Source organism: Helianthus annuus, chromosome 11 (genome assembly GCF_002127325.2).
Source record: "Helianthus annuus cultivar XRQ/B chromosome 11, HanXRQr2.0-SUNRISE, whole genome shotgun sequence".
Classification (NCBI taxonomy): domain Eukaryota; kingdom Viridiplantae; phylum Streptophyta; class Magnoliopsida; order Asterales; family Asteraceae; genus Helianthus; species Helianthus annuus.
Genome location: NC_035443.2, coordinates 18,738,295 through 18,763,461, shown reverse-complemented (window position 1 = coordinate 18,763,461; position 25,167 = coordinate 18,738,295). Strand labels below are relative to the sequence as shown.

Sequence of the window (25,167 nt, the reverse complement as noted above, 5' to 3'; positions counted from 1 at the left end):
ACTACCTTGTTGGATCTATGTATTCTTTGATCATTATATGGCTAGAGCCTAGATGTAGTTCGTTGACCGTTTTTACATTTGTTTCTTACGCAGTCGCATTGGAAGTAACAACTTCTCTGGGAAGATCCCGGATTTCATTGGAGAATGGAACAGTCTCACAAGCTTGTGAGACATTTCTTTACTCTTTCTATTTATTTGTTGGCTATAGCAATTAGATTTAGATAAAGTTTCTGAATAACAGAAGGATTCAGGCCAGTGGATTGGAAGGGCCAATACCTCCTAACATTACTCTCCTGACAACTTTAACAGACTTGTTAGTAATTCCTCATTATGTCAGTTATCTGATGTGCTTGCCATTTTGATCAAGTACTAGTATTGACTAAGTCGAGAGATGCAGGAGAATAAGCGACTTAAGAGGACCAGACACGCATTGTCCACCATTTAAAAATGCATCTTTTAAGACCCTGTGAGTGAATTGCTTCCTTACACATAGTTTTATTTGTGCTTGAAATCTTATATTATTATATTTGTCATTGGTTATTTAAGCAGATATATTAAGAATTTAAGATATATTTGGTGTTCAAAAAGATCAAGGCAGTGCATGAAATCCATCATAAGTTTAAAAACTATCTAAGGACAATCAACTTAATTACTTTTGGAAAGAATGCCAAATTGTAATTATGTAGTCATGTTCTTGGGTCAAAAGGCTAATTGATTTTGATGCTTATTATTTTGGATTTGAAGAGCATGAATGCATAGTTCTTTTACGGTTCTAAACTGTGAAGTTGTAACTTTTTTGTTTGTGTTGGCTTATGGGTCAAGTTTTCAGGTTCAGAACACTTTTGTGATCCTCATGTCTAAGTGGTGTCTTTTAGTGACATGGTTTAAACTTTGTAATGTATCTTATTTGAATCTTTTGGCAACCTTTGTGTGTTTTCCTTGAAATTAGTTATGAAAACATGAGAGAAGGTGACATACACAAATGTATGATAGTCATGAAAATGAAAAGGATAATGATGCGATGCCATCTCTATGATGCAGACGAATTGACAATTTGTTTTTTCTTCAAAAGCAATGGGAAAGTGTGAGACTGATGTGTTATGCAAAGTTAGATTTTAGAGTAAATTTCCGTTTTGCTCCCTGTGGTTTGGTCACTTTAACGGTTTTACCTCAAACCTTTAAAAATAGCCATTTTACTCCCTGATGTTTTGGTTTTGTTGCCAGTTTGCTCCCTGCGGGGAGCAAAATGGGAAAACAAACAATTTGGATGGAGTTAGAGGCGGGGAGCAAACTGGCAAAAAAACCGAAACATCAGGGAGTAAAATGGCTATTTTTAAAGGTTTGGAGCAAAACCGTTAAAGTGACCAAACCACAGGGAGCAAAACGGAAGTTTACTCTAGATTTTATGTTCAGTATTGTTCTAAATCAGAATGTATTTAACATTTATGAGGGATAATAATACGCTTAGATGATTCATAGTTATCGAATAAAAAGTCTTCTTACTTTCTTAGTTCTATAGCATAAGATAAGTTGTCCACACGTAGAGTAAAACGGTGTAAGATGTGAACCTTATGGTTTGTTAGAAGAATATTGTGCTGAGTTTTGATACAATAGTAGACGAGTCCTTGTATACGTATGACTCGGACCATTGACATATCAGTATCTTTGAGACATTTGAGTGTTGAGTGACTATAGGTTCACAACTTAGACATTTGTAATTTCTATTTGGCTGGAATATACACCAAACAAGGCTCAATAGTTCGTTTGGTTAATTTATTTTATCAATTTTTTATTCATCTTTGTGTTATCACATCTATATTTCTGTTTTTAGAAACTTGAAATAATGTGTTCTAAACTAACGCTATATTACCAGGATCTTGAGGAGTTGCAATCTTATCGGCAGGTTACCAAAATCTGTTCATTCAACGGATCTCTTGTTAGTAATTATTATCCTTTCCTCTAGTAACACGATGTTTGATTTGTTTTTCTTTTTCTGACAATAAGTTTTTTACTAAACTAAAAGTCTAGATACATACTACAATAGTAGGAAACAACCAACCGTATACAACTAAGAGCAAAGCTCTTTTATTGTTTTTGGAGTGCCAATTAGAAACCTTCTCTCTCAACGCCCTGAAACAATACACTCTCTCCTCCCTTCCCCCTCGCATTTTTTCTCTTCCCCGTTTTTCACCATGAACTTTTCCCCGCCCTCGCTCCTCCACATCACCTATTCTCTCTTAAAAAACACCCAAAACACTACCATTAGAAAAGCTCTAATTTATCCAAAGGAATTTCAAAAGTGGGCTCCATCGGTAAAGATAATGGAAGTGGAAATGGGAAATTAATAACTGTTTCACCATTTTGCAACTTTGAATGCCAAATAATTGGTCGTGGGTATTGGAAATCGGAACATGGGACTTTTTTGGTCAACATGTTATCAAAAGTTTTGGTGTATCTAATAAGGGTGTGCCTATTGGCACACCAAACCCTAGCAAAATTAGGGTTTATCTACGCAGCGTATTGGTCAATACGCAGCGTATAGGGTTAACCCTCTACGCTGCGTATTGACCAATACGCTGCGTAGATAAACCATGGATCTCAGTGCCTGACAACCAATCATTGCACAGAAAACAAGGGTCATATACGCTGCGTATAGGTCAATACGCAGCGTATATAAACCATTAGATTTTTTGGGTCATTTTGGTAGGTTTGAGGGATATTTTTTCACAAAGTTTAAATACGCTGCGTATTGACCTCTAAGCAGCGTATATAAAGGTCTGAAAATGTCTTTTATACCCTTCTATTGAGGCTATACGAAGCCAAATACAAGGGTAGTTGTGTCATTTTTGTCTCATACGCGGCGTAGAGACCTCTAAGGAGCGTATATAACGCTCCATTTTTGTATTTTTTTATTGTGTATTCCTTTGTTTATTTATAAAAAAAAGAAAATTATTTATAAAAGAGCAATATTATTGGTAAATAATACAAATATATTGTTTTGTTATCGTTTAAATTAAATTATCGTATTCCTTTGTTTATTTATAAAAAAAAGAAAATTATTTATAAAAAAACAATATTATTCGTAAATAATACAAATATATTATATTGTTATCGTTTAAATTAAATTATCTTATCGTATCGTATTGCATATATCGTATCGTATAGTGTATATTATATAAGTCTCGTATAGAGGCCTATACGGATGTTATTGTATAGTATAGTATCGTATCGTATCGTATAGTGTACTATAAGTCTCGTATAGGTTTCCTATAAGTCTTGTATATGCATATAGGATTAGACGGGACCTAAACCACACCTATACGATACGATATCACACTTATAGGCTTATACGAGGTTAATACATGACCTAAACCACACCTATACGATACGATATCACACTTATAGGCTTATACGAGATAATAAGTGACCTATACTACGTTATATGAAACGATATCACACTTATAGGCTTATACGAGGTCAATACCTGACCTATACGCCGCTATACGATACGATATCACACTTATAGGCTTATACGAGGTCAATACGTGACCTATACAACGCTATATGATACGATATCACACTTATAGGCTTATACAAGAACAATACGTGACCTATACTACGTTATACAATACGATATCACACTTATAGGCTTATACGAGGTCAATACGTGACCTATACTACCCCTATACGATACGATATCACACTTATAGGCTTATACGAGGTCAATACGTGACCTATACGACGCTATACGAGACGATATCACACTTATAGGCTTATACGAGGTCAATACGTGACCTATACTACGTTATACGATATGATATCACACTTATAGGCTTATACGAGGTCAATACGTGACCTATACTACACCTATACGATACGTTATCACACTTATAGGCTTATACGAGGTCAATACGTGACCTATACGACGCTATACGATACGATATCACACTTATAGGCTTATACGAAGTCAATACGGGACCTAATATTTGTATTTTTAATTCTTATAATTCATAATATTTGTATTATTTTTAATAATATTGTTTTTTATAAATAAACATGGAAATACCCCAAAATACACACAATTAATTTACTTTTTTTTTATAAATAAACAAAGGAATACACAATAAAAAAATACAAAAGTGGAGCTTTATATACGCTCCTTAGAGGTCCCTACGCAGCGTATAAGACGAAAATGACACAACTACCCTTCTATTTGGCTTTGTATAGCCTCAAAATAAGGGTATAAAAGACATTTTCAGACCTTTATATACGCTCCTTAGAGGTCAATACGCAACGCATTTAAACAATAAGGGTTAAAAAGATAATATAACCACATGTTTCGGGTTAAAAATAAAAACTACCCTTTATATACGTTGCGTATAGACCTATACGCAGCGTATATAAAGGTATGAAAATGTCTTTTATACCCTTGTTTTGAGGCTATATGAAGCCAAATACAAGGGTAGTTGTGTCATTTTTCTCTCATACGCTGCGTAGGGACCTCTAAGGAGCGTATATAAAGCTCCATTTTTGTATTTTTTTTATTGTGTATTCCTTTGTTTATTTATAAAAAAAAATTATTTATAAAAAACAATATTATTGGTAAATAATACAAATATAAATTATAAAAATAAACAATAATATAAATATTATGAATTATAAAAATTAAAAAGGAAAACTATTTATAAAAAAACAATATTGTTGGTAAATAATACAAATATATTGTTTTGTTATCGTTTAAATTAAATTATCGTATTCCTTTGTTTATTTATAAAAAAAAGAAAATTATTTATAAAAAAACAATATTATTCGTAAATAATACAAATATATTATATTGTTATCGTTTAAATTAAATTATCTTATCGTATTGTATCGTATCGTATCGTATTGCATATATCGTATCGTATAGTGTATAGTATATAAGTCTCGTATAGAGGCCTATACGGGTGTTATTGTATAGTATAGTATCGTATCGTATAGTGTAGTATAAGTCTCGTATAGGTTTCCTATAGGTCTTGTATATGCATATAGGATTAGACGGGACCTAAACCACACCTATATGATACGATATCACACTTATAGGCTTATACGAGGTTAATACATGACCTAAACCACACCTATACGATACGATATCACACTTATATGTTGATGCAGATTTTGTGTCCGATGCTTGTCGAATAGATTAGTTTTATTTTATGCTGAATTTGTAATAGTTAGTGAAACGGTCAAACGAACGTGTATAGACCCGCTCGTTTGAAGTGGTCAAACGAGAGGGTTATTCGTTTGACCGTGTGTGTGTTGCTAGACAAAGTATGGTTGTGCTATGATGGGTGTCGAAGGATAAGGCATCGAAGGATTATGAATATCCTTCGATGAGCTCGAAAGATACCCATCGAAGGATGGACCTCGAAGGATATCATTCGAGGTATGTGTGTATCTTTCGAAGACTGTCTGATCGATAGATGATGTTTCGACCAGTCAGTCTGATCCTTCGACCTGCAGCCTGTGTTTTGGTATAAATACCAACACTTTGTCATTTGCAACACAAGAGTGAGAGCACAAGTGTGTGCAAGAGAGTGTGAGGAGGTCTGGGACCTCACCGGGAGAAATCACCACTTGGTTTCTCCCCGGATGTATACTTCTTTGGTATTAGTTCGGTTGTCATGTAACCGGGCCGACTTGTAATGTTTACTACCGGATTAATACAAAGTTTGTTTGTTATCATCTCTCTTATCTCTTCCATCTTTGAACATGAACATGAAAATCACGGATTCGCTCCCGAAACCTGGACCTACAATTGGTATCAGAGCCATGGTGCCCGATTTAGTAAAACTAACCGTTTACTAAGTCACATGTGCTCTAGATCTGTGATTTTTGTGGGTTTTTGTTCAAGATGTAAAAAAGTGAAAATGAGAAAAACCCAGATCTGGACCCGGATATCCAGATCTGTGCTAAACCGGGTTTGGTTTTATGTTTTTCTCTAAAACATTCAAGTTATCATCATCAGAAACTGATTTTCGTGAAGTGTTTTCGTCAGATCTGCAGATGAACAGTCCTCCGTGTTCTTGATGTTCTTGACAGCTTCAAATTTCGAAAGATGCTGTTTGTCCATCGAAAGATTGAACCGTTTTTCGAAGGATCAAACAGAATTCAAATTTCAAATTTTCATGCTTCGAAATTTTCATGCTTCGAAATTTTCATGCTTCGAAATTTTCATGCTTCGAAGGATCACTTTTGGGTATTATTTTGAAAGTCAAATCTGCTTGGGAAAAGTTGTTGTCAGATCATACTCTTTTGCCGAAAGTTGGTCACCTACCACATCAACTTTTCACCAACCTGTCGTACTTTCTGTCCTTGTGTCAGAACCATCGAAAGATAACTTTCGATCTCGAAAGATCATCCTTCGATCAAGGAGATTCGAAAGATGAACAGGAGTGCTCGAAAGATCATCAGTTCTTCGAAGGATCAAAAAGACTTCGAAGGATCAACTCTGAAGTGTACGAAGGATCAGCCATGTCCAACTTCGAAAGGTGTTCGAAAGATCTGTGACATGTGCTCGAAAGATGCTCGAAAGATATGTGACATGCGCTCGAAAGACTTACGAAAGATCATCTTTCGAAGCTGTCTTGGTGTTTATCTTTCGTTTGATGCAGATGTTTCGAAGGATCCAGATGTTGTGGAATTTTATGAGCTCAGACAGTTTGTTGGGGTTAATCATTTAATTCACTTGGAGTCGGGTCGGGTGTTCGCAAGGATTATTCAAACCGGGCTTCAAAATGTCAACATCAAAACTCGTACGGGATTTGGGAACACGCGGGGTGATGCAGCATGATGAACACAAGAGATGATGAAAACTTGATGTTTGAAAGATTGTGGGGTAGTCACGGTTACTGATGCAATGGCAAAAATGGTAACGTGACTATTATGGGCCAAACACAACAGTTCCGCTTAGTGGAGGGAATTGGTGAATATTTGACGACAGTTTCTTTGAAGTGGAAAGAATCTGTTAAGGTTTAGAGATTTTACCAAAGAAATGGGGGGATAAAAATTTTCAAAATGTTGAATTTCTTCGGTAAATTTCTAAACGCAATCATAGGTATGCTTAAAGATCAAGACTTGATGCAGTTGTTATAGAATGGAACCCTTATCAAATGCCGGTTGGAGTATTGGAAGATCAGCGGAAGATCGGTCAATTGAGTCCTTTGAGGAAATTGCACAACACTCAAACACGGATGCGCGTACTCTGAGGGGGAAGCTTTATACAATGAGCGTCGAGATACTACTTACCTGGATCATCGGTCAAGGGGGAATTTGTTTACACAGAAGATGATTACTTGACTGAAGATCAATGATTGCAATTGCATTTTCAGCATTCGACAGCAACGGACAAGGGGGAATTTGTTGATGCAGATTTTGTGTCCGATGCTTGTCGAATAGATTAGTTTTATTTTATGCTGAATTTGTAATAGTTAGTGAAACGGTCAAACGAACGTGTATAGACCCGCTCGTTTGAAGTGGTCAAACGAGAGGGTTATTCGTTTGACCGTGTGTGTGTTGCTAGACAAAGTATGGTTGTGCTATGATGGGTGTCGAAGGATAAGGCATCGAAGGATTATGAATATCCTTCGATGAGCTCGAAAGATACCCATCGAAGGATGGACCTCGAAGGATATCATTCGAGGTATGTGTGTATCTTTCGAAGACTGTCTGATCGATAGATGATGTTTCGACCAGTCAGTCTGATCCTTCGACCTGCAGCCTGTGTTTTGGTATAAATACCAACACTTTGTCATTTGCAACACAAGAGTGAGAGCACAAGTGTGTGCAAGAGAGTGTGAGGAGGTCTGGGACCTCACCGGGAGAAATCACCACTTGGTTTCTCCCCGGATGTATACTTCTTTGGTATTAGTTCGGTTGTCATGTAACCGGGCCGACTTGTAATGTTTACTACCGGATTAATACAAAGTTTGTTTGTTATCATCTCTCTTATCTCTTCCATCTTTGAACATAAACATAAAATCACGGTTTCGGTCCCGAAACCTGGACCTACATTATAGGCTTATACGAAGTCAATACGTGACCTAAACCACACCTATTCGATACGATATCACACTTATAGGCTTATACGAGGTCAATACGTGACCTATACTACGTTATATGAAACGATATCACACTTATAGGCTTATACGAGGTCAATACGTGACCTATAGAACGCTATATGATACGATATCACACTTATAGGCTTATACAAGAACAATACGTGATACGATACGATATCACACTTATAGGCTTATACGAGGTCAATACGTGACCTATACTACCCCTATACGATACGATATCACACTTATAGGCTTATACGAGGTCAATACGTGACCTATACGACGCTATACGATACGATATCACACTTATAGGCTTATACGAGGTCAATATGTGACCTATACTACGTTATACGATACGATATCACACTTATAGGCTTATACGAGGTCAATACGTGACCTATACTACACCTATACGATACGATGTCACACTTATAGGCTTATACGAGGTCAATACATGACCTATACGACGCTATACGATACGATATCACACTTATAGGCTTATACGAAGTCAATACGGGACCTAATATTTGTATTATTTTTAATTCTTATAATTCATAATATTTGTATTATTTTTAATAATATTGTTTTTTTATAAATAAACATGGAAATACCCCAAAATACACACAATTAATTTACTTTTTTTTATAAATAAACAAAGGAATACACAATAAAAAATACAAAAATGGAGCTTTATATACGCTCCTTAGAGGTCCCTACGCAGCGTATGAGACAAAAATGACACAACTACCCTTGTATTTGGCTTCGTATAGCCTCAAAATAAGGGTATAAAAGACATTTTCAGACCTTTATATACGCTCCTTAGAGGTCAATACGCAGCGTATTTAAACTTTGTGAAAAAATGATCTCTCAAACCTACCAAAATGACCCAAAAAAATCTAATGGTTTATATACGCTGCGTATAGACCTATACGCAGCGTATATAACCCTTGTTTTCTGTGCAATGATTGCTGATAAGGCTCTGAAATCCATGGTTTATATATGCTTAGTATAGCTCTATACGCAGCGTATTGAGGTAACCCTATACGTTGCGTATTGACCAATACGCAGCGTATGTAAACCCTAAGTGTGCAGATAGGCAAACTGGGTGTGCAGATAGTTAGGGCCATCTAATAATCGTAAAGAAAAGCCAAAGGAAAAGAACTGTGTGTTCTTATGAGAGCGTTTGCTCATAAACCATAAGATTGAGGTGATCATATTTAATCAGTGGCAATTAATTAAAGAGAGAGAAGATGACGGTGTGTTACTTCAAAACCGAAAGGGTTATCTGGAACAAAGAAAGGGTACTACTGTAAGAGTATGAGACTGGGTTGGTGGCAACGTGTAATGCAATCAAGTTTACTAAAATACGAGGACTGTTGGGCGTCAAAGATCAGCTAAAAATTAAGGGGGGAGATTGTCGGAGATAATTCTGGGAAAAAAGAAAAAAAGGAGGAATCGGAAAAAGAAAGAAATATTATCAAGAATATTTATCAAGAAGTCAAGATTTTCCAAGAGTTAAATATCACCTGTGTTATAGATTAATTTTGAGTTTGAATTTAAGTTTATTGGTTTGTTTATTTAATTGGTTTAGTAGTTTTTTTATTAGAGAATGATTGATTTAATGTTTAACATAAATATAGTGTATGTAAACATTTAGTTTGTCGAGTTTTGCTATTAAGAAAGAGTTCGTGAATCGTGACGAGTGTCTAAAATCCGGTGTTCGTGTTATTGATCGATTGTCTTCCATCATGGAACTTATATGCACAATACTATTACACCTGTTTTAGAAAAAGCTATTATATCAGGGCCGGGGCGAGGGTTGTTTTATTTTGTATTTAGTCTACAACTTTTTTTTTACCAGATTTCACTCCTTTATTATTTATATATGATGCTCTTTCAGAGACTTCAGCTTTAACAAATTAAGTGGATCCATTCCTGAAAGGTTCATTGATCTAACTTACACAGGCAATATGTAAGCATTTCATTTCCATGTATTAATTGCTATCTCAAAAGTCACAACAGAAGTTTTAAGTCTTGATAAGATTCTCTATATAACTGCAAGATTATCCTTCCACCTTTGCCTAAAGAATCTTCCACTGTGAATTGAACATACATCTTGCACTAGAAGGGGTTAATTGGTTGACACATAACAAGAATCTCTGAAAGATTCAACACCCTTATTTTTAGTTAACTTAACTAAAATATTAATCTGTACCGCACCTCAGTACTACATATTATAATAATTTATAATTTGATTGATATCATCATGCTCTGTCTGAAGCATAAAATGTATAATGGCAATATATGCCTTACTAGTTTATTGTTTTGATTTTAGCTATCTTACCCGAAACTTCCTATCTGGTACTGTGCCTGATTGGATGATCACCTCAGGACATAGTATGTAAGTTAATCTACTGTTAAACTTGTACTTGGGGCCCTACTTGGTTTAATCCAATAAGATGCAATCCATGAAAGTTGACTGATATTATCCAGTTCTCTTATATGGTTGTAAACAGATTGACTAATATTGTGAACTTTCTTTCAGTGATCTGTCATATAACAACTTTACAATTGGTGGCTTACGGGATTATAGGTGCCAGATGCGGCAAACGTAAGAAATAGAACAGCCCCATCTTTCTCCAAGTGTTTATTATATTGTATACACCAGCTAATATTGGTGTTTCTGTATTTTGCAGAAACTTGTTTGCTTCATTTTCAGTTAAGAATACCTCGTAAGTTCTTCTTTTCCAAATTCAGATTTGGTTATGGTTATATCTGCGTGACATAATACTCCTACCATTTTACTATTATACCAGAAGAAAGGTCTCATGTTTGGGGAATAGTTTTTGTCCAACAAGTATGTTAAAGTTGCATATTATTATCATATATCTTGATGATTTTTTTTTTATGTAATAACTGGTTCTTTGTATTAGATTCGAGTCCTTCGACCACCTTGTATATCAACTGTGGCGGAGGGAAACTAAGGCTTGGAGATAGGGAATATGAAAGTGACCTGGAACTAGGTGGTGCTTCTTATTTCTATGCAGCGGAAAGTCGATGGGGATTTAGCAGTACTGGTAACTTCTTGGATGACAACAATTGGGACAGTTATATTGTTCAAGAACCTTGTGGAGTCCCAAGGGACACGTCTGGACTATACACGAGTGCACGAACGTCAGCCTTATCTTTGACTTATTATGGTTTCTGTATGCACAGTGGAAGCTACAATGTACGCCTTCACTTTGCTGAAATCATTTTTACTGATGATCGAACATATAGCAGCCTTGGGAGGCGTGTATTTGATATCTACATCCAGGTGAGTTCTCATGGATGATTATTATATATTTAGTCTAGCTCTATCTTCTTGCATTATAACAAACACCTGATAGGCATAATTGATAATTATAAAGCATCCCCACTTGGGTCTTTCATATTATTTAACAGAATGCTGTTGCAGTCCGTATCTTTCCTCTTAGTTGGAGATCATATAAAGATTATGTGGTAACTGGAAAAATTGAAGAACATAATATTGATATATGGAATCTTCAATTTTGGAATGGACTGTTAATCTCATTCAATAGTAATCTAAAACTAATTCAAATACAAAAACCCAATTTTGAGGGACAAAAACATGGGATTCAGTTTTAAAAATAAATTTATCTTACATAATATTATATGAATTTACATCGAGATGGTTGGTAAACGGGCCACAAGCTGCGCCGCTACCCCTTTTTGAATACCAAACTAAGTCTTTTAAAAACTATAGTGGTGACATAAGTCGTTGGCCCAGATTACCTGTCGTTGCTTTAGGGTTTGTCAACATTCTAAGCTATGTTACCCTATGGTAACTAGTCGCTATAGGAAAAAAATCGGTGTTTCTTATTCTTGATTAATATATAATAAAATTGTTACATATGAAATGTAATTGAGTGGTATAGTTTTAAATAGTAGAGGGGGGTATATTGTAATTGTTGTCGTTGAGGGGGTGAATATGGGAATTAGTTAGTTAAGATGTTGAGATTAGGTTAAATAACTGTTGTAACTGTTGTAATGATCATGCCGGTAATTAAAAGATTCTTCGTTCCCTCTCTTACGATTCTCATCAATTCTTACCGTAACATTGGTATCAGAGCTAACGATCCTTATCGGAAGCTCAGATTCCGTTCAAAATAACAATTCCGATCAAGATTCTCGTTCGAAATCATCCTTGTTTCATCCAATTTCGCTCAAAATTGTTCGATTCATCATCAAATTACGTTCAATTCGATTCAGTAATTGATCATTGTTCGATCAATACTTTCAATTTGATTACGTCATTTCAATTTTTGAAGCTGTTCTTTCCGGTTTCATTTTGACCTAATTGTGATATATGCCAACCAGACAACAAGGAATGGAGAAATTAGAGAAACTTTCACAGGCTAATTCGTGTTTGATTGAGAATCAACAAGCAATTTTGGATCAAAATTCAGAAGCTATAAGATTGTTGCAGATTAGTATGACTTCGTTGGTGCCTCAGATGGCTGAAATCAACAGTAAGTTGAGCAATGAAAGGGGAAATCATGGGGGTTCTGATCATCGATTGGTTCGCACGGGTAGATTAGATTTTCCCAAGTTCAATGGTGAGGAAGTGGAGGGGTGGATTATCCGTTGTAATCACTTCTTTGCAATAGATAAAACGCCGGAGAATGCAAAGGTTCACTATGCAGCCATTAATTTGGAACGGGCGGCGTTGGAATGGCATCAAGGGCTTATTGACAGTCAAAATAGGGATATCGAGGAAATCATGTGGGATGAATATTCCAGATCTGCTATCATAAGGTTTTCTGAAAGGTTAAGTGAAGATGCTATGGAGGAACTAAAAAATCTCAATCAAATAGGTTTACTCTCTGATTACACTAAAGAATTTGATTCTTTACTCAATAGAGTTAAACTGAATGATGAATATGCTGCTAGTCTTTATGTGGGAGGGTTGAAACCAGAGATTAGATGCTTAGTGAAAATTTTTAAACCAAGAACTATGAGGGATGCCATTGCTATGGTCAAACAGCAAAATGTAGTGTACAATACCTTGTTTGGTGATAAAGAGGTTAAAAGGAATAATGCAGTACAAGTGGCAGTAAATTCTAGTAGCAAAGTTGGGCCTATTGGTAGTAATAAAGCTTCAACCAGTTCCAGTAACAATTTGGCTTTACTACCTAGTCCTTCACCCAATAAGATGCTTAAGAATGTTAAAAAAAAGTCCCTGCTAGGGTAGCTGAGGAAAAAAGAGCTAAGGGGGAGTGTTTTTGGTGTAGTGAGAAGTATTCACCAACTCATAACTGCAAATTTAAACATTTGTATGTGTTAGAAATTCATGATGATGAGGATTGGGTAGAAAATGCAGAGGAAGAGTCTGTAGAAGATCAAGTAGCTGATGCCCAACTTTCTGTTTATGCAATGACTGGGGTCACTTCTTTTTCTACCATGAGGGTGGTGGGTACTATTGGTACTAGACAGATTCATATCTTAATTGATTCTGGATCTACCCATAACTTTGTCAACTCAAAATTAGCCATAAGAATGAATTGTCACACTAAGGAAGTTCCTTTGATGAAAGTGGTGGTTGCAAATGGGAAAGAGTTGGAATGCAATCAATTGTGTCATGATTTTCAGTGGCTGATGCAGGGAGTATGGTTTAAGACAGATGTTTTATTGTTACCATTGGACAATTATGATATGGTGTTGGTTATCCAATGGTTACAATCATTGAACGATATTGTGTGGAACTTTAAGGAGCTTACTATGCAGTTTAAAGTTGACTCTAAGGTGATTGAATTGAAAGGAATACATAAGAATAGCATTACTTTATGCTCTATGGAAAGATTTTCTTCTATGGTTCAAAGGGATGATTCAGTGACACAAATCAGTTTTTTAGTATGCAAGAATAGGTAAATGGGTCATTTCAACATCAGGCTACTGTAACCACTGTTCAAGAATCTGAAGAGATCACAGATCTTTTAAAATAGTATGATGATGTGTTTAAGGAGCCTACTTGTCTGCCACCAAACAGAAGCTGTAATCACAGAATTAAGTTGGTGGATGAATCAGCAACCATTAATCAGAGAGCTTACAGGTATCCTATGGGCCAAAAGGATATTATAGAAAAAATGGTTCAAGAAATGCTGGACATGAGTATATTATCAGACATAGTGTCAGTTCTTTCGCTTCACCTGTTGTTTTGGTCAAGAAAAAAGATGGTTCTTGGAGGTTGTGTGTGGACTATAGGAAACTGAATGATCAAACAGTTAAGAACAGATTTCCTATCCCACTCATAGAAGAGCTGTTAGAAGAATTAGAGGGAGCAAACGTGTTTTCTAAACTAGACTTGAGATCCGGTTATCATCAAGTGAGGATGCATGAAGACGATATTCATAAGACTGCATTCCGAACACATCAGGGCCTATTTGAATTTCTGGTACTTCCATTTGGGTTAAGTAATGCTCCTGCAACGTTTCAAGGTTTCAAGGCCTGATGAATGCTGTATTTCAGAAGTTGTTGAGGAAAACAATTCTTATATTTTTTGATGATGTTTTAGTTTATAGCAAAAACATCAAACAGCATGTGCATGATCTAAAGGAGGTCTTACAATTGTTTCGGGATAATCAGCTGTATGCCAAACGATCTAAATGCAGGTTTGCTGGTTCTAGTATTGAATATTTAGGCCATGTGATTTCCAGAGATGGTGTTTCAACTGACCCTACAAAAGTGGAAGTAGTGAAGAATTGGCCAACTCCTATTAGTGTTAAACAGTTGAGAGGTTTTTTGGGACTAACTGGTTATTACAGGAGATTTATATCTTCTTATGGCACAATTGCTAAGCCATTAACCAATTTACTTCAGAAAGATGCTTTCAAATGGAATGATGAAGCTCAAAACGCATTTGAAGAGTTGAAATCAGCTATGTTACAAGCTCTAGTGCTGGCATTACCTGAATGGACACAAGAATTTATTGTTGAGACTGATGCAAGTTCTAAGGGATTAGGAGTTGTTTTAATGCAACGCAAACACCCCATTGCATTTGTTAGTAAAGCATTATCACCCAAGCAGTGTGCTTTGTCTGTGTATGAAAAGGAGCTGTTAGCAATTTTATTGGCAGTGAAACATTGGCACCAGTATTTGATCCTTAAACACTTCATAATTAGGACGGATCAAAAGAGCTTAAAGCATTTGTTGGAGCAGAAAATCACAACACCACTGCAGCACACATGGTTAAGCAAATTGATGGGGTATGACTATCATATTGTATACAAGAAGGGGGTGGAAAATACTGCAGCTGATGCTCTTTCGAGGGTGCATAGTTCCACTGTTTTTGTGATGGCAGTCTCTTCTTATGATCCATTGCTAGTAGACAAGATTAAAAGTCATTGGTAGCAGGATGATCAAGCAAAAGAATTGATTGGAAGGTTGTCTAATGGGGAAGCTATTAAGCACATGTCGTGGAATGGTATTCTGTTGACCAGAAAGTCTAAGTTGTGGAATGGGAATGATGACAATTTAAGGAAAGAGATTTTGGAATTGTGTCATAACTCTTCTTTAGGGGGTCATTCTGGGGTTCAACCAACATTACAAAGATTCAAATCTCTTTTCTATTGGAGAAGGGCTGATAAAGATATCAAAAAGTGGGTAAAAGGGTGTGAAGTTTGCTTAAAAGCTAAGTTTGAAGCTGTAGCATCTCCGGGGTTACTGAATCCTTTACCTGTTCCACAGTCTGTTTTCACAGACATTTCTATGGACTTCATCAGTGGATTGCCCAAGTCCGAAGGGAAAGATTGTATTTTCGTGGTGGTTGACAGGTTAACTAAATACGGGCACTTCATTCCATTAAAACATCCTTTTTCTGATGTTCGAGTTGCACAAGTGGTGCTTGATAATGTTTTTAAACTGCATGGATGTCCTCTGAATATTGTTTTTGATAGAGACCCTATATTCATGAGTTCGTTTTGGAAAGAGTTTTTAAAATTACAAGGCATTGAGCAAGCCCTATCCACTGCTTATCATCCGCAGTCGGATGGCCAGACGGAAGTCTGGAACCGCTGTTTAGAAACTTATCTTAGATGCATGGTTATGCATGATCCGAAGACATGGGTTCAGTGGTTATCATTGGTTGAGTGGTGGTACAATACCACTTGGCATTCAGCCATCAAGATGACTCCGTTTAAGGCATTATATGGTGTAGATCCTCCTATCCACTTACCATATATCCATGGTTCTACTCCTGTTGCAGCTTTGGATGAGTGGTTAAGTCAAAGGGATAACATAATTGCAAATATCAAACAATCCTTGGAACGGGCCAGGAATATAGGATGAAGCAGTTTGCTGATAATAGGAGAAGTGAACGAAGTTTTGATATTGGAGATTGGGTATTTCTTAAAATTCAACCATATGTTCAAACTTCTCTAAGAGTGCATCGATATTATAAGTTAACTCAGAAGTATTTTGGTCCCTTTAAAATTGTGCTTATACCTTCCATGTGTCGTTATTGAAGAAAGCTCCTGGTCCTCCACTGCATCAAGTTGATATTCCAGCTAATAGCTTTGAAGAATTGCAGCCGTTGGCTATTCTTGAAAGGAAGATGGTAAAGAGTGGGAATAAGGCAGTGGTTAAATTCTTAGTTCAATGGGCTGATCTACCATTACATGATGCATCTTGGGAGCTGGCTACTGAGTTTGTCAAGAAGTATCCTAATTTTGATATTGATTCTTGAGGACAAGAATCTTTAAAGGGGGGAAGATTTGTTACATATGAAATGTAATTGAGTGGTATAGTTTTAAATAGTAGAGGGGGGTATATTGTAATTGTTGTAGTTGAGGGGGTGAATATGGGAATTAGTTAGTTAAGCTGTTGAGATTAGGTTAAATAACTGTTGTAACTGTTGTAATGATCATTCCGGTAATGAAAAGATTCTTCGTTCCCTCTCTTACGATTCTCATCAATTCTTACCGTAACAAAAATATTAGACGTTATATGATATATATTATAACTAGAAGGTTCTTGATGTAATTCTAATATCTATATATAGATTGTAATTACCCCAATAATAATATACAACATACAATCCTTTTATCAAAAATTAATTTGGTATCAGAGCTTAGGGTTTTTCCCAGCTCTTACAATCTGTGACAGAATTCTACCGCTAACAAACAATACAATTTTCCCGCTCTTATAATATGCGACCAGAGGTTCTGCCGCCAACAAACATTACAATCTGCCCGCTCTTACAATATGCAACCTGAAGATTCTGCCGCCAATATCCCCATTGCAGAAGTTGCTGATAGCCTAACCTCTTTCTGCCTGACTGATGGCACCCACAACATCACCAGTCCTCTCCTCATTCACCTCTGCTGAAAAAACCGTTCATAATTCACACAAATTCGATTTTACTTAGACCTCTACGAATAATGGCTATTGGAAGGCTATGGTTACACCGTTTTTGGTTACTAATAGACTGTTCAGTTATATTTATAATTCTGTCTTGTGCTCGTCTTCTGTGATTCAGAACCCAGCCACATTAGGAAAAGAAGATGCTACCGCTGCTGAAGTTCCCAACCCTAGTTACATGGCATGGGTATCCAATGATGCCCATGTCCGCATGCTACTTTTGTCCACTGTTTCTGAAAAATCTTTCTAGCATGTTCAAGGGACTTCCTCTCGTGATTTATGGTTGTCTCTTGAACGTGCCTATGCACCACACACCTCTTCCCGAGAATTCACCTTATGAAAACAACTTCTAAAAATTATGATGAAGGAAAAAGAGACCTCTGCTACCTATCTCACTAGGGCGTGGGCTCAAGGGTAGGAGTATTCTGATGCACTAGCTAATATAGGAGAACCCATGCCAGAAAAAGATGTCGTTATGCTTGTTCTTTCGGAAGTTTGAGAGGAATACAAACCTCTCAAATCTACCATATTTGCTAGACAGTTTCCAATCGAATTAAATGAACTTCATGGTGTACTTGCTGATCAATTTTATAGAAATTGCTCCCACCCAAGCCTTTACAACACAATTGGCTGGGGGGGTATCTCGCCTATTAAACCAGAAGTTATGCAGGGTCTTCAACATGTAGTTAGCAAATTGGGCTCACAAATACAACCAGCCTTTACACCCAACCAACAAGCACCACATGCTTATAATGTTAAGCGGAAGAATCGGGGTCGCAGGGGAAATTCAAACCATGGCCGTGGGGACGTAATCAAAATACCTACAACAACTACAATCGCAATCAAGGATGGGGAGGAAATCAGAACTCGGGTCATTTAATTGGGCTTCAAATCAAAACCCGGATTATAGGACATGTGACCGGTGTTAAATCATTCACCTTCCATCACAATGCCCGAATCATGACCCATCTAGCTTCTGGGCAAGATAACCGTCCGCAAATTATGCTGACCGCTGCTCACAGGATTTTACCCGTTCGATTTGGGATAGAGGTTCGAGTGATCATGTAACACATGAAACGTCTGGATTTGACCATGCTGAGCATTAGTATGGTTATGACAGTCTGCATGTTGGCAATGGTATGGCCTTACTCATCTTACACATTGGTTCCTCTAAATTTTACTCACCCAATAAAACCTTTTCTTTAACCAACGTTCTTCATGTTCCTCAAATTAAGCACAATCTTCATTCTGTTCAAAATTTTGTCGTGATAATAATGTCTATTTTGAATTTCATTCCACTTTTTTTTTTGTTTTGCTATGAAGGACAAGTTTACACACATTACTCTCCTCACTGTCCAAGTGACGGAGGCCTCTACTTGATTCACCTCTCTACAGCTCAACCGGTTCCAAAGTTGCTTTTACCATTTCTCGTGCATCTATTACAACATGGCATCAAAGATTGGGGCATCCACAGTCCACACCATCAACCTTTTCATACTATGTTATCTAAATATTTTTTACCTATTTCTGATAAAAACTTTGATTTGGATTGTAATTCTTGTTCAGTTGGGAAATCTTCAAAACTTCATTTATTAAGTTATGATTACAAGTACTCATGTTCTCGATTAACTATTTTGTGCTGTTTGGGGACCCGCACCGGTTACCTCCTTTGATGGTCATTCGTATTTTGTTGTTATGTGTTGACCACTTCTCTAAGTTTATGTGGTTTTTCCCGTGAAAGCATACATCCGATGTGTTTGAGGTTTTTAAACGCTTTGTAATCATGGCTGAACGACAATTTGCAACAAGACTAAAAAGTGTTCAACCGACTAGGGGGAGGGGGGAGTTTAGGAATCATTCCTTCTTTTCTCCTCTATTGGAACCTTTCGTCATCTTTCCTGCCCCTACACTAGTGAATAAAACGATATAGTTGAAAGACGTAATCGCCATGTAGTTGAGAATTGTTTCACCCTTATGGCCCGATCCAATATGCCTCGGCATTTCTCTTCTTCTGGCACTTTGCCTTAGAAACCACAATCTATCTCATCAATCGGATGCCCTCACGTGCCAACTCTACTATCTCTCCCTTAGAACTTCTATTCAAAGACAAAGCCGATTTCTGTTTCCTACAGGTTTTCGGGTGCGGGTGTTACCTTCATCTATGTCCATACAATCCCAATAAGTTGGACTTTCACTCCATACCTTGTGTCTTTATTGGGTATAGTACCTCACATCATGGATATCAGTGTTTCAATCCAATTATCGAACGTATGTATGTCGCCCATCATGTTCACTTCCATGAAACATTTTCCCCTTTTATACTAAGCCTATTGATCTATCCCTATCTTTCTCTTCTTTCCCCTGCTACTCTACCTACCCTACTCTCGTACATCCCACTGAGCCCACCTTATCGGTCCCCGAACCCATACCTATATCACCACCACCCAACACAACTGTTGATGACCCACAAAACCATACCCACGCCCGAACCCAAATCGTAAACCTAACCTCAACCATAGATCTCCAACCCGTAAACCCCACTCAAACCATGGACCCTACCACTAATCTTGTAGACACACACCCCTAGTCCATGGACCCTCCTACTCACACTTACATTCGCTGCCCTTCACACCCATTACCTTCACAAAACACATCACTGAACCAGCTACCTTTGTCATTGCCAACATTGACCCTCACCGCGTAACGCTATGGTAGAGAATTATTAAGCATTTATCCAAAACGGTACATGGATACTTGTTCCTCGTACCTACACGATTAATGTTGTCGATTGTAAATGGGTTTATAAAATCAAACGGGATAAAACAGGTGCAATCAAGTGTTACAAAGCGCGTTTTTTTGCAAAAGGGTTTAACCAACAACACGGTATTAATTATACTTGGACCTTTAGTCTTGTCACGACCCCCGATCCCATCCTGGCCGGAATCAGAAGCCGTGAGCAGTCCAGTGGTACCGGTGATTATTTTTGGAAAACATTGCAGCGGAAATTTCATCAGGACCGTGAGTTAGGAAAAAAATATCAGAGTTAGAAAATACCGGATTTTATTTAAATAGATGGAATAATTTCCATTTTCACAAAGGTAGCTTTTAATAAAAACAATATTTCTTAATTTTATTTAATTAATAAAATAAGCCACTTGTTGAAGTCTTTTAGTGCCGGATCCAATCCTTACTCCAATCTACTGTAATTACCTGAAACGCGTTTTAAAAAGGTTTTTGTCAGCGGGAAATACTGAGTGAATCATTCTATTTATTAAAATGACTCGTTTATTATAATTTACAGTATTAAGAGTTTTTACATATGTTTCTGATATCTACCAACTACCCACAGTATTTGTCACTTGACCGGATCTGTGACTGTGGTCATATCACCATTGGCTGCCCCAATGAATGACGTATATCACTTAATTTTAGGTTCGCTCACCTAAAGTGATAACAACAGTAGTAATGTGCACAATACCCCACATACTGGCTGTAATTTGGTGATTACATAAACTTAATCACTGTAATTTATAATTCTGAAAATAATTTGGAGTATTGTAAAACAGTTGATAAAAAGAGAATGACTCACATTATAATCATGCAGATTCATACGACCAAAGTTTAGTCTACAGATAAGCCTTGATATATTGCAGATTTATACAGGCAGAGCTTAGCCTATTGATTTAGCCTTGTAATCTAGTGCACACGAACTAGGTAGGTAACTTAGTACAACAATTACGATAACTTACGAGATCAAATTCTCACAACGAACGACAAAGTGCGATACTTAAACATCCATCGATTTAACGACGAACGACAAAGTATAACCCTAATGTGGGCGGCACTTAAACATCCATTGGATATATTGATCGGTCGGAAAATGAATCGTAATAGCGATTGAGTTAATACCCTATGTCGTAGCAGCACTTCGTGACCCGTGTGTGTTTAATTGTACTACTACTGCTCTAATCCGACGTTCACAGTGAATTTGTGCGTCGTTTCAATTTCTTCAGGCAAGTCCCAAGGTCCTCTATTTATACTCGGAAAATAGCCTCGCTTACGGACCGTAAGCCGTAACCCTTGCGGTCCGTAAGGGGTGTGGTCTAATTATAGGGTAGCCTAGTAGGTGGTATAGGTTTGATGAGTTGATTGTACGATCAAATTCAATTTCAACAACGAATTTAGAAGATAAATATTGATTAGGGTTTATCCCCTTTGAGTTTTAGGGGCCCTGATCCTGCTTCTATTTATTCTGAAAATTTTAGGGATTGTGTAGAATTACTTGGGTGTCTCAACTAGAGTTTCCTATTAGGTAAAATAAAATAATAGATATAACTTTTGACGAGATTTGTTTACAAAAATAGTAGTTTTGGATAAATCACAAAAAGGAAATAAAATGGTGAGAAAAGAGAATGGACCCACTTTGTAACTTTAGGGTTCAACTAGAAAACCTCCTGGTATAAATTTTGGGTATAACTTTTCGGCTAAAAATATATAATGCACTCGTGTTTCGCATAGTACCCCTAAATCAACCTTGTCCCGAAGTCTCGAAATATAACCCCAACAACTTAGTCGGGCAGAGCCCTGACATATGTTATGAGACTCAGATCAATCGGAAAGGGTAGCGGCGATCGGGAGTTACAACACTTAAAACGAGGCAGGGCTTTTATTATTATTATATAAAGAAAATAACAACATAGAATTTTTAGAGAAAGAAGAGACGAAAGATGGAAACAGGCAAATTTCTTAGATGGCTTTGTTTCCTATTTATAGTCACCTTCCCAAATTCTTAGATACTAAGAAATGGACACGTCTACATACACCTATATTCTTTATAAATTTTCATGCATTACACGTAACATATTCCATTAATGTTAGTTTTGGATTTATTTATTATTTTTATTCATATTTCTTACGTATACTTTAGATTTAAAATTCAAAGTTTTATTTTATTATTATTTTATTATTTATATATTATAATTAATTTAACTGTTTTACTTATTTGGCGCGTATAACTTCTAAAATATAATGTTTTGTAGGATAATAAATATGTCATTAGAACCAAAATATTTTTGTCTACATTTGGGTCTAAGTTTTATTAAGTACAGAGTAGGTTCAAAATATAATATATTTTTATAATTTAATCTTTATATGGTTCCTAGGCCTGTCTAGGAACTTTATATTTCTAATAGTCAACTTACTCGTAGACTACCTGTCAAATAATATAAGTTTTTATATACTTTTATTTTATTAGAGAGGTCAACCATATACAAGCCAAAATATTTCAACCACTATATATAGAATAGTGTTTAAAACTATTTGGATTGAATATTTATATTTAAAAATAAACTAGTTATTAGTTGCTAGTGGTTAATAAATTTAACCAAAATTTATATGATAAAAATTGGTATGTTACAAGTCTAGTGGTAAAATCCACCACTATCAGAGTTGTTCTCTCTATTGTTGTCACTCACAAATGGCCTCTACGACAAGTTGATTCCACTAAGCCTGATTATGTTTGTTTGCTTCACAAGTCCTTATATGACCTTAAACAAGCTCTACGAGCCTAGTTTTAGCGATTGTCTCAGGCTTTCTTTAATCTCGGTTTTACAGGCTCTAAGACTGCTCCTTCATCGTTGATTTACTCTGCTAACGGTGTTTTGCTATATATGCTTGTCTATGTCAATGACATCATTTTCACAGGTAATTTGGACAAAGCTATTGGACAGGTGGTGCATAGGTTAAGTGTCTCCTTTGTGGTTTAAGACATGTGCCCTTTGTCATAATTTTTGGGTATTGAGGTCCCCCTTGAGGAGAAGACATCATTCTCTCACAACGGAAGTACATTAATGAGCTGTTTGTGTGCACAGGTCTATCCCATTCAAAACCCGTGCCCTCTCCTTGTACCACCAATGCTAATCTCACACTTGGTGACAATGCTCCATTTGAAGACCCAGTTAAATATCTACAGGTTGTTATTGCTTTATAGTATGTCACGTTATCACGACCAGACATTACCTTTGCTATTAATAAGGTGTGTCAATTCATGCACTCCCCGACTATGAATCACTGGGAAGCAATTAAACAGATTCTTAGATATCTTCACGCTCCAAGCAGTCATGGCCTTTTGATATCTTGTTCTTCATCTTCTACCTTACATGCTTATACAGGTGCCGCATTTAATTTAGTTAGTGCCTTCTCTGATGCTAATTGGGTAAGTTGTCTATCGTCGATCCATAGGGGGATATGCAATATATCTTGGATCTAATATAGTTTCATGATCTGCACGGAAGTAGACAACTGTATCACGGTCATCCACGGAGTCTGAATACAATACACTAGCAGATGCAATCACAAAATTGGCTTAGATCGAGACATTGCTTTGTGAACTTCGTGTTTTAATGAAATTTGTTCCTACACTATGGTGTGACAGTTTGGGAGCTACATATCTCTCTGCTAATCTAGTGTTTCACGCGCGTACAAAGCATGAAGAAGTTGACTTTCATATTTTAAGAGAAAAGGTTGCTCAGTTTCTATGGGTTCAGTTTATTTCAAAGAATGATTAAATTTCAAAGAATGATTAAATAGCCGATGTCTTTACCAACCCTCTATCATCTCAACGATTTCTCCTATTGAGGTCTAAGCTAAGAGTCGATGCCTGGCCTTAGTTTGGGGGGGATATTAGACGTTATATGATATATATATATATATATATATATATATATATATATATATATATATATAGGGGAGCGCTAAAATGAAAACCACCTCCAATTGTAAGAACCGCGCGAACCACTTTCCAGCCATTAGATCAAGATGATGGATGGATGAGATTAAAAGTATTTAAAAATAATATTAAGTATTTTTTGTCTTATTATGTCTTTAATATTTTAATTCAAAAGGGTATTTAAGTAAAATTACTTCTTTTGTCTTTTTATATATATTATATTTAATTGGCTTTTTGTCCTATTCATTAATTACTTTTTATTAAAAAACAGAATTTTTTGTTAAACAATATTTTTAAAATCAGATTTTTATGATAATTTTTTTAAGATTTTCAAAATGAATGGATGAGATTAAAACATTTTTAAGAGCCGTTCTTTACGAGCGTTTTTTTACGGAACGTTTTACGACCTTTTTTTACACACCGTTTTTTCGCGTCGTTTTTTCGACCGGTTTTTACGCGCCGTTTTCTATGTTTTACGTTAAAAAAAATTTCTGAGATTTTCAAAAGGGATGGATGAGATTAAAAACATTTTTAAGAGCCGTTTTTTACGCCCCGTATTTTTATGAGCTTTTTTACGGAACGTTTTACGTCCTTTTTTTTTACGCTCCGTTTTTTTGCGTCGTTTATTTCGACCGGTTTTTTACGCGCCGTTTTTTACGTTTTACGTTAAAAAAATTTACATAAAAGAGTACGTTTTACATTTCTGTGTTAAAGGGTTTACGCTTTGCAATTTAATTTTTACATTTTAGGTTAAAAGTTTGAAAAGTTTACGTTTTACGTTTTTTATAAAAAGTTTACGTTTTACGTTAAAAAAGTTTACGTTTTACGTTTTACATTTTACATAAAACATTTTACGTTTTACGTAAAACTTTTTAAACTTTTTACGTTTTACATTAAACTTTTTAAGTTTTACGTTTCACGTAA

General features: G+C 36.2%; 1 protein-coding gene across 1 annotated transcript in view; it reads left to right on the top strand.

Moving 5' to 3' along the window:
• The window catches only part of LOC110887915 (probable leucine-rich repeat receptor-like serine/threonine-protein kinase At3g14840), a 52,042-nt gene that overhangs the window by 10,404 nt on the left and 16,471 nt on the right, over nucleotides 1-25,167 (top strand). The window contains exons 8-17 of the mRNA XM_035979631.1: nucleotides 94-165; nucleotides 242-313; nucleotides 398-466; nucleotides 1,874-1,936; nucleotides 10,000-10,071; nucleotides 10,435-10,500; nucleotides 10,645-10,710; nucleotides 10,796-10,831; nucleotides 10,916-10,956; nucleotides 11,033-11,415. Of these exons, the coding sequence (XP_035835524.1) occupies nucleotides 94-165; nucleotides 242-313; nucleotides 398-466; nucleotides 1,874-1,936; nucleotides 10,000-10,071; nucleotides 10,435-10,500; nucleotides 10,645-10,710; nucleotides 10,796-10,831; nucleotides 10,916-10,956; nucleotides 11,033-11,415 (940 nt within the window). The remainder of the gene's footprint in view (nucleotides 1-93; nucleotides 166-241; nucleotides 314-397; nucleotides 467-1,873; nucleotides 1,937-9,999; nucleotides 10,072-10,434; nucleotides 10,501-10,644; nucleotides 10,711-10,795; nucleotides 10,832-10,915; nucleotides 10,957-11,032; nucleotides 11,416-25,167) is intronic.